This window comes from Monodon monoceros, unplaced genomic scaffold, assembly GCF_005190385.1.
Source record: "Monodon monoceros isolate NGI ecotype Baffin Bay Population unplaced genomic scaffold, NGI_Narwhal_1 Super_Scaffold_19, whole genome shotgun sequence".
Lineage (NCBI taxonomy): Eukaryota > Metazoa > Chordata > Mammalia > Artiodactyla > Monodontidae > Monodon > Monodon monoceros.
The window spans coordinates 8652486-8662091 of record NW_021703775.1 but is presented as its reverse complement, the minus strand read 5'-3'; the positions used below and the strand labels follow the sequence as shown (position 1 = coordinate 8662091).

The 9606-nt window shown below is 65.1% G+C and overlaps 1 protein-coding gene across 2 annotated transcripts in view; it reads right to left on the bottom strand.

Annotated features, from left to right (window-relative positions):
• Positions 1-310: 310 nt before the first annotated feature.
• Positions 311-9606, bottom strand: part of SEMA4C (semaphorin 4C) — a 10804-nt gene continuing 1508 nt past the window's right edge. The window contains exons 1-15 of one of the 2 annotated variants that reach the window (XM_029232791.1): positions 9502-9570; positions 7349-7494; positions 5712-5860; positions 5323-5385; positions 5080-5178; positions 4908-5004; positions 4669-4785; positions 4420-4571; positions 4147-4322; positions 3729-3873; positions 3415-3637; positions 3186-3298; positions 1973-2130; positions 1815-1885; positions 311-1686 (exon numbers count right to left, since the gene is read on the bottom strand). In XM_029232791.1, the coding sequence (XP_029088624.1) occupies positions 857-1686; positions 1815-1885; positions 1973-2130; positions 3186-3298; positions 3415-3637; positions 3729-3873; positions 4147-4322; positions 4420-4571; positions 4669-4785; positions 4908-5004; positions 5080-5178; positions 5323-5385; positions 5712-5860; positions 7349-7457 (2502 nt within the window). In that variant the 5' untranslated portion in view covers positions 7458-7494; positions 9502-9570 and the 3' untranslated portion in view covers positions 311-856. Of the gene's footprint in view, positions 1687-1814; positions 1886-1972; positions 2131-3185; positions 3299-3414; positions 3638-3728; positions 3874-4146; positions 4323-4419; positions 4572-4668; positions 4786-4907; positions 5005-5079; positions 5179-5322; positions 5386-5711; positions 5861-7348; positions 7495-9501; positions 9571-9606 lie in introns of those variants that run through there. The other variant, XM_029232792.1, reaches the window with a different exon arrangement.

Genomic DNA, 9606 nt, shown 5'->3' with positions numbered 1-9606 from the left:
TACAACAAATAAATACGTGGGGACACAATAAGTTACACTGTGAGAAGCCCCCCTCCTGGGGCTGGGAGAGGATGTGCCGTATCCACAGCATGCCCGCCCTCCCCCCCCCCCCCCCCCCCCCCCCCCTCCCCTCCCCCCACACCACCTTTCCCAGCCCTGCCAGGGAGGACAAGTATAAAATACCACTGAATCCCAGGGCCAAGCAGGAGGCCCCTCCCACCCTTCCCTCAAACACACAGGAGGCTCCATCTCCCTCCCCCCCACCCTGAAAACATTCACAGCCCCGGGAGTAGGACCAGGCCCACCCCAGAGCCCTGGACTCCCCCAAAGGGGCACAGCACCCTGCCCAGCCCACCCCCGTATGTACATGGCTGCCCCCCAACTGGGGACAGGCGGGGGTAGGAGAGGCAAAGTGATACAACCCCTTCCCCTTCATAGCTTCAGTGACCCACCAGGAGGACCCCAGGCCAAGGGAAGACTTGACAGAAACAGGAAGACTGTGTCACACACCCACACACACATACGTGCACACGTCCACAGACACACATGTATGTACACAAACACACCCATGTCTCCAACTTCCGCCTTGAAAGGTTTTGGCTGCTGGGGTCCCGTGCGTCTGTGATTCACAGCCCCTCACAGAGGAGGAAGGTGCCCTCTGTTGTGAGGCTGGTGCCCCGGTGAGCCACACCAAGTGGCAGTGCCCGTGCTGAGAGAGCAGGTCCTCATGGCCGGGCGGTGCCGGGCAGGGTCCGTCCGGGGCAGAGCAGGTGCCCGTGCCATGTCCCTGAGGTAGCTGGTGCCTGTGCAAAAGTAGGAGCCGCGCCTCCCACGCCGCCCCGCCGGAGGGGTACCCTCACACCGAGGACTCCTCGGGGTTGGAGTCCGGCAGCTGCTGGCGCTGCTGCAGTTTGCGTCTCAGCTCGTCGGCGAGCTCGGGCAGCGGGTGCCCGAGGCTGCCCCGGTCCTCCCCTCCCAGCTGTAAGCGCACGTATCCGTTGGCATTGGAGTTCCGCCCACCCCCCAGGTGGAGCCGAGTTGGAGAAGGCAGGGGCTGGCCGGGGATGCCAGGAGGTGGCGAGGGGGGCCCGCCGCCGGGCTGGCACCGGGCGTGTCCAGGAACAATCTTGAGGGAGCCGTCCGAGTAGTAGTAGCCCACGGGGTCCCAGAGTTTCTCGTCCGTCTCGGGGCCGGGCCGGAACGGGGGACTGGTGGGCTCCTTGGGCAGCTCCAGAGGGTACACCAGGGTCCTCTCGGCTGCCTTGGCGCCCTTCTCCAGCTCCTCCCGCAGCCGCCGGCGTAGGGACAGAACCAGCAGCAGCAGCACAAGGCACACGGCCCCCAGGGCCACCACGGCCAGCCACACCAGCCCCAGGCTCTCCAGGGGGGCCCGGGCCTCCAGGGTCACCGACGGGCCCGCCACCACTGCCACCAGGTAGCCTTCGGCAGCCAGCCGGGCCCCCTGCTCCTCCGAGAAGCAGTGGTAGGCCCCGGCGTGGCGGGGCTGGGCGGCCATCACCACCAGGGCCTGCAGCCGGGCGTCGTAGAGGAAGGAGCCGGGCTGCTCTGCAGGCAGCTCCCGGCCCCCAAAGGTCCAGCGGGCATGGGCGAGGTTGGAGGAGAGGCGGCAGGGCAGCACCAGGTCTGTGCCTGCCACCACCGTGATGTTTTTGGGCGTGAGCCTGACTGCAGCGGCAGAGAAAGCAGAGCAGAGAGTCAGTGCAGGAAACCCAGGCCGGGGGGGCGGATGCAGACACTCCAGCTCTGGCCCAAGGCCCACCGCCCTGGGAGGGGGACTAAAAAAAACAGCTCACCTTTCTTACTGCCCCGGAAGTTACAAATGCTTGAGGTGTCTGAGACTGTCACGTGCTGGATCAGCAGGGACCTGGTGGGGGAAGCAGAGGCCATCAGCGTCCCAGCTCTAACCCCCTCCCCTCCCTGCTGGTCCCAGCACGCGCAGAGCCCCGCTCACCCGGAGTGGCCGCCCACGGCCATGCAGCGGCTGGTGTTGACGCTCCAGGCGCAGTAGGGGTCCCGAGCAAGCACGCAGTCAGCGCAGGAGCGGTACTTCACACAGTCGGCCAGGGGCAGCTGGACCAGCTGGGAGCGGGAGCCCGCAAAGAGCAGCTTCTGCCAGAGAAGCACAGGAGGGGGGTGAGCCAGGCCCGGACATGGCCTGGGGGCGGCTCAGACCGTTGCCAGGGGGCACAAGGGGCCCAAAAGAGAAAGGGGGCTGCGCTCAAGTCCTGAGGAGGGAAATCTGAGGACTGAGAATGCACGGAGGGCTTACTACAAGCCAAACGCAACCCTAAGCACCTTACAGATGTGACCTTATTAGAAAGGAACAGCAAACCTGTGAGGCCGAGAAATATAATCACACACACACACACACACACACACACACACACACACACGCCCCTACACACACACACCCCTACACACACACACACCCCTACACACACACACACTCACTCACTCACTCACTCCAGGACAGTATAAATAGCGCAGGAAGTTCAGTTTCCGCAGGGCCCGTCAGCCTCACAATAGCACCAGCAGAGCATAAGGCGTTTTCCTCTGTTTGAATGGTGATTGCCAATTTGTGTGTTTCTTCAACCACAGACTTTGTTTCTGCCATTATTCCACGTTCTGGAGAAACAACCTGAGCCACCACAGGTGGTGAAAGGCAAGCACGTGAAGGTGCCACAGATTCGCCAGAAGAGAGTAGAGCAAGAGCAGAAGTGAGAGCAGCACTTCGGGGAACGGCTGAAGCCGCCGGAGGCAGGGGGCAGGGCTGGAGGGCAACGGGGCCGGTCGGCAAGGCGACATCACGAGGGCATCACGAACCGACACAGCACAAGGCCTGGCCAACAGTGGCACCGGCAGAGAAGAGGCACAGCGCAACCCCGAGGGGCCTGAAGAAAGCGCACAGAGCAGCTGCCAAGGCCCCATTCTGGGAACGCAGCCCCGCCAGGACCAGGCTATATATAAAACATAATGCCCGGCTGCCAGGACCAGGCTATATATAAAACATAACGCCCGCAGAGCGCGGATTCCGTTAGCGCTCTCATTCCTGGGACCCGCCCCAAGCTACCCGAGGTGGCTCAGGCATCTCCCCACCCCTGTACCGGCCAAGCACACGACCAGGGGTGGCCTGGGGACAGTGGTGGGTGGGGCCTGATTACTACCTTGCTCCGGGACAGGACCAGGCTTTCCACTGGCTCCTGGTCAAACACCTGCAGCTCCTCAATCAGGTGGACCCAGGGCCCCAGGCTCACGGCCTTGAGCAGCCAGCCATCTCCTGTGGGGGGGCGGGGGAGGACAGGTGTAAAGAAAAGAGCAAGAGGCTCTCCCCGCCCGGGGCACACAGGCCTTCGCCCAGTCCCCAGCGGCCAAGGCCGTGCCCCCTGGGCCCACCTGTGCCGATGAAGAGCACTGTATAGGTGGCTCCATCAAGCCCCGTGACCCGGTCAGCCACCAGGTGGGTGAAGTTGGCGTCTTTCTTCACCAGCAGGGGCCGGCCCCACCGAGGCCCCACCTGCTCCTCCATCAGCGGGTGCTTCTTGATGAAGTTGAGGGTGTTGTCTGGCAGCTCCAGGGAACTGGTATAGCCGTGGCGTCGGTGCCAGTTGTTGATGCACTGGGGGCGGGGGAGAGGAGGGAGCTATCAGCCCGGCGGGAAGGGCACCGGAGAGGAGGACACAAGCGCGCCCCTGCCCCGGATGACTCACCGAGCCGGGCCGCGGGCTGGGTACCGGGTCGGTGTAGCGGCCCCACTTTTGTGCTTGCTCATGGTACTCCTTGTAGGGCCCCTCGAACACCCTCTGGATCTCTTCCAACTGGTACTCACAGACTGCTGACAGGTCCATGTCGCCCCTGTCACAGCAAGGGAGGGACCCCCAGGGTCAGGCCTGGGGCGACCACAGCTCCGGGCATGCAGCAGGAAGGCAGGGCCCAAGCACAAGAAGGTCACGGGCCCACGTGACGCGACGGCGGCTCCAAGTGCCACCGGGGACAGAGCACGGCCCGCCTCCCGCGGGGGGCTTTGCAAAGGGGCCAGGCGCCTGGACGTCCCCCGGGGCCTGTCCCTGTCAGACCCAGCCTGCGGACCCGCTCCTCCCCACCCCCAAGGGCTCCCAGCCAACTCACCACCGCGCCCGAAAAACCCCGAAGAAGGTGGTGTTGTGCCAGGAGGCGTCCTGCAGGGTATGCAGTGCCTGCAGCTGGTTGAAGTAGAGCTGCCAGTCAGGCGCGGAGCATACCAGCCGCGCCTTCAGGAACGTGGTCCACTTCCTCTGCAGCGTCCGCGCGCCCCCCACGTCACCCTGGGGGACAGCGAGGGGACACTGCCGGTCAGCCCCGCCAGGCTCTCAGGGCCGCCCGCCGCGCTCCCGGGGCCGCCCGCCGGGGGGGGGTCTGTACCTTGCAGACTCGGGCCACGCGGGCCACCACCTGCTCGGCGTAGCAGTCGTATTCCACGGCGCGCTCGCTGAAGAAGAAGTACACCTTGTCGTCGTCCCCCGTGAAGCTGCCCAAGCTCTCCGGGATGTAGGCGGAGCCCACGAAATGCGGTTCTACGGGAAGGGGAGGAGGGTCAGCCCGGGCACTGGGCCCTCGCGGCGCTTCCCACCCACGGCTGCCCGGTTGGCTGGCCGGCTCCTCGGGGCTCACCGTTGAGCCAGAAGGCCAGGTACTCCGTCTTCATGGCGTGGTGCGGCCCCATGATCCGCAGGATGACGGGCTCCGTGCCCAGGAAGTTGTTGAGCGTGGCCGAGTACAGCTCCCCGTCTACGGGAGACAGGGGGTCAGCCGGACCAGAAGCGAGGTGCAGTTGCACTCAGGCCACACAGCCCTGGACTGGGAACAAGTCCTGGGGGAACCCCCCAACCTGCAGCGGGACAGCCACTCACCCACAAGGAGGCCGGTGTGGCCCTTAACTGGGTCATAGGGACACTTCCCCTTGCCATCTTCGAACTCGCCACGCTCCAGGGTGAAGGTGAGCATGTCCTAGGGGAAGGGAATAGGTGATGAGAAGGCGACGGGGATCGGTCGAGGGGGCTGGGGGAGAGGAGCAGCACTCACAATGTAGGTGCACTTGGGCTGGAAGGCGTAGGTACCACAGACATACAGGTGGGATGCGTTATACGGCTGCAGGAAGCGGATGAAGTTGAAACACTCCGTCTGGGGAGAGAGGCATCAGTTAAAGTATGAGGGCCCCGGACATGGGGACACAAGGACCCAGACCAGCACTGGGTCAAAGGGGGCTCTGGGGAAAGAGTGTGCACCATGCCCCCCGCCCCTGCCAGCAGTGTCCCAAGCACCCACCTGGTTACTCTTCCCTTTCTGGGTACACTCCGCCTTCTTCTCAGCTGGCGCCTCCCATGAGATCTGGGGGCAGGGAGGCGACACGTCAGCAATGTCACAGGTACATACTGGGCATGTGCTACTAGCAGGGCCCATGGCAGCAACGTGGGGAAGCCAAGTGAGAAGACACAGTCCCCACTCTCTGGGAGCTTATTCCAGCAGAGGTCAGAAGCCCCAGCTGCCCCAACGCAGTAGACCCAGTAAGTGCTGCAGACTCGGGGGAAGCAACATGCTCACCGAGGAGAATGGGGTGGGGGGCAGCTGAGCCGAGGGGACAGCCTGGCCAAGCGAAGCCCCTCCGGGTCCTGCCTCTCTCACCCCCGCGTGCCTCCCGCTCCCCCACCTCTCACCACTCCCTGCAGCTCCAGAGCCTCCACGCTGAAGGCAAACAGGGCCTCCCGGGCCCCTACATACAGGAGCCCGGTCTGCTCGGTCAAGGTCAGCGTCAGAAAGTCCTGGATGCCCGTCTGGGAGAAGCGCCGCACCACCGTGGCCAGCTCTGCAGGGACAAGGCCAGAAAGAGCAGGGATGGGGTGAGCGGACCTTCCTGGGACTCTGGGAGGCCCCCCCACCCCAAAATCAGCCCTCCTCTATGCGATGGTCACCCCTGGTCCCCACATTAGAGCTAGCACCCCACAGGCAGATGCCAGCCAAGCCCCCTGACTGGTAGTAAAGGGCATTTTCTGAACAGGCTTTTGGCTCTGACAGCTCCACCCAGGCCTCCCTGGCCTTTCCCAGCCGGGGCGGAGGCAAATCTGGGCTGGGGAGGAGGAAGGAAGGATATCTCAGCCACAGCTTCCGGTCAGAGGAAGCCATCAGGCCGATGGCTCTCACTCCCAGGGTCAGCAGCACTCCCCCCTCCCAGCTTCCTCAGCTGCTGCTTCCTTCTTTGCTCTGCTGCCTGCTGCCCTCACCAGGGTCCAGCCAGGCCCTGGACCCTGATCCAGTAGGGTAGGACGGACAGAAGTTGTGAGCACTCCTTTGACTTAGGAAACCCTTCCCTCCAGTGAGACCCAAATCCGGGCTGTTAGGGATACAAGCACAGCCGGCTATGGGCTGAGGAGGGACGGCAGGAGATGGAATCGGGCTGGGAGGCCAGGCCAGGGAGGTCAGCGGAAACCAGAAGCTGGGGACCAGAGATGGCGCTGAAGCCTCGGGGCTGGGAAGCCCTGTTGCCATCCGCCAAGCAGGGCGCTATGATATTCGCGTAGTCACAGGATTCCTACGTCAGCCCCCAAAAATAGCTGCCGACCTGTCCTCAGGGTCCCTCTAAACCAGCCTTACTCTTTGGAGCCAACGATGGGCCCAGACATAGGCCGGCAAGGGAAGGCTTCGTTAGCATGGAGGGGAGCCTGCGGGAGGTGAGCTCAGCCTGGGTCCCCAGAGCACACAGACGATACAAACACCTGACATCACCTCCGCGTGCAGGTGTGTGAGCACAGAAGGGCTGTCAGGTCTGCCGTCCCCCCATGCGAGCACGTGCATGCGTGCACACCCCCCTCCCCCACTCTAGGGCCACCAGACAGCAAAGTGTCAGGACAGCAGAGGGGCGTCTATTGTATCAGGGTTGCTAAGGGGGCTCCTGGGGGCAGAGAGCTGGAAAGACTTGGGGGCGGGCGGTGACACCCTTCACCTCATGCCCATCCTGACCCAGGTTTCTCTCTTTAGGCTCTCAGTGCTCGCGATAATTCCAGAAGTGAGGCATGGGGAGAGCAATGCAGAATGGTCACTCTCTCTTGTATAACAGGGGCAGCTGAGCCAGGTCCTAAGTGTCAGGAGGGATCCTCTAGGTCCTGGCCTGGACTACCAGTTCTGGGTCCCTAGGGCCACTCACTCACATTTCTCAGTAAGCTGTGTCACATACATCAGTGGGCCTTGAGCCCGACTGCAGAATACGGCTGGCACATCCTAGAGGGCAATTCCTTAGCACCCCTCTTCCCCCAGGAGTCCCTCCTGGCCTCCCGCTCCCCGCCCTCCAGGCACTCACCCCCAGAAGATACCGTCTTCCGGGGCACCAGGTTCCACCACACCTCAGCCCCAATGCCCAGGCCCCACAGTCCCACTGCCAGCAGCCAGACGGCCCAGTGCATGGCCATGGCACACGCCCTGGCGCTTAGCTCCAGGCCAGCTGCCCTGCTGGGGGAAAAGAAAGGGTCAGAATCACAGCCAGAGAAAACAGACCTGAAGGGGGCCCACACAAGCCGTACCAGGAGGCACCGACAGGACAGAAGACCAGATCCATCCTCCCCAGGACTCCCCCGTGCCCCAGGCCTTGGAGCAGAGACCTAGTCCCCTCCGACACCTGGCCTCAGCCTCTACAGCCTCCAAAGGGACCATGGGGTCTCCCTGGGGGGAGGGAGAGAGCTAAGTCAGCTGCAAGAGCGGACACTTGGACACTCGGACAACCTCCGGGCCCTCCCCGACTCCTTCTCTTCAACAGGAAGTTGTTTAAGAAAATAAAAAGGGGACCCCCCTCCCCCCCTCAGGCCTGATAGATTCGAAAGATTTCTTAAAATAACCTCTGGAGGCAGGACCTGGCCCTACTGGGGCTCCAGCCAGCTCCAAGACCTAATTCTGAGACGCAAACCCCTCAGCAGGGTGATAAGCATGCGGTGGGGCAGGAGGTTGGAAAAGACCCCCAGGGAGGACTCGGCGCATCAGGCCTGCGGGGGTCCCGGCCCCAGCCTCTCGCCTCCCCCAGCGCAGACAATAGCCGGGCAGAGCCCCAAACCCCGTTCCACATCACAGGGCTGAAGTGGGTCCGGGAGCTGGAGGGGCCCCGCTTCCCGAGGCCCCTTTGTTGCCCAAGAAGGAAGGCAGGAAGTGGGTGGGATGGGCGTGGAAATGACCGGGGCCTCATCCTGTTCCTCGCACAGGATCCTAGGAGACACCAGCCCTAGGGCTGAGGGGCGGCGGGACAACGGAGCCGGCTCCGGTCTCATCAGGGATCTCCCGGCAGCGCGTTCAGGCGGGGGCTGGGGGCAAGTGAGGACCCGGTGGGGAGCGCCAGGGGGGGTTCCTCCTGGACCGCGGAGGGCGCCCCGAGCAGGGCCGGCGCCTGCTGCGCTCTCCCGGGGTCTTGACGAACCTTCCCAACTCAGAGATCGCGCCCCCAGGACCCCGGCCAGGGCAGGCCATCTGGATTAATTTCCACTGCTCCAGCCCTCCAATGCCGGGAACAGAGACAAAGAAGCTGGGTCTATGCTCACCCCAAAACAAAGGGTCCCCGCCAAGACCCCGTCCCGGGTCCCCCCCGCCCCCCCGGATTCTCCCCTCCCCCAGCTTCGGGGATTTGAAGGCAAACAAAGCGGCGGCGCTGGGAGCGTGGCGGAGCCCGGCCTGCGGACGCCCCCTGTCGGCCCAGTAACCCAGCGCGGGAAGGGCGGGGGGGGGGCGCAGGAGATGCGTTCACCACCACCCCCGTCCCCCAACACACCCCCAGCCCTCCCTCGGCCCCTTACCCCAGGCCCGGGCCGGACCCCGCGGCGCGCTCCAAGGCTCTGCCGCCACAGCTCCTCCCCGGAGCAGCCCTGGAGGTGGGGGTGTGTAGAGGGGTGCGGGCTCCTGGCGGCGCGCCCCCCACCCTTGCCCACCCAGAGCGGCGGGCCGCGGACGGCGCCCCCGCGGCTGCAGGGCTAGCGCTCCAGCCGGGGACTGGGCGGCGCGGCTCAGGAGCCTGGCTTTCCAGGACAGCCCGCCTCCCCAGCGGAGCGGGCGCGCGGCCGGGGGGCCGCGGCAGGGAAATCCGATCCCACAACATCGGCCTCCGTCCAAGCCCGCCCCAAACTTTCCGTCGGGGGTGGGGGAGCCAGGGGCAGTTCGGGGGCCTGGAGAAGATCCCGGCCGCCGACCGGACTGCACGAGGGACCCCCGCTCCCTGAGCCCCGCTGCCCCTGACCAGTCCGCGCCTCCGGACCCTGTGGCGGCGGGCGCCGCTCTCCCCGCTCCCGAGCCCCCGCGAAGCAGCCCGCGGGGGCAGCAGGAAGGCGCTCGGGCGGACAGCTGTCCCCGCCGCCGCCCCTCCCTGAGCCCCCAGACCCTGTCCCTCGCGCGTGCGGCGTCCCCCGCCCGAGTCGGGGGACAAAGCGGCGACCCCGGAGCCCCCTGGCTCCGATCCCAAGCAAACCCGGCCTCACTCACCTCTTCTTCGCGGCTTGAATCCCTGGGCGCCGCCCTCGCGTTCGGCTCCGACCACGGTCCGCCCCTGCCCGCGCGCCGCCGCCGGCCGCGCGCGCCCGCCCGCCC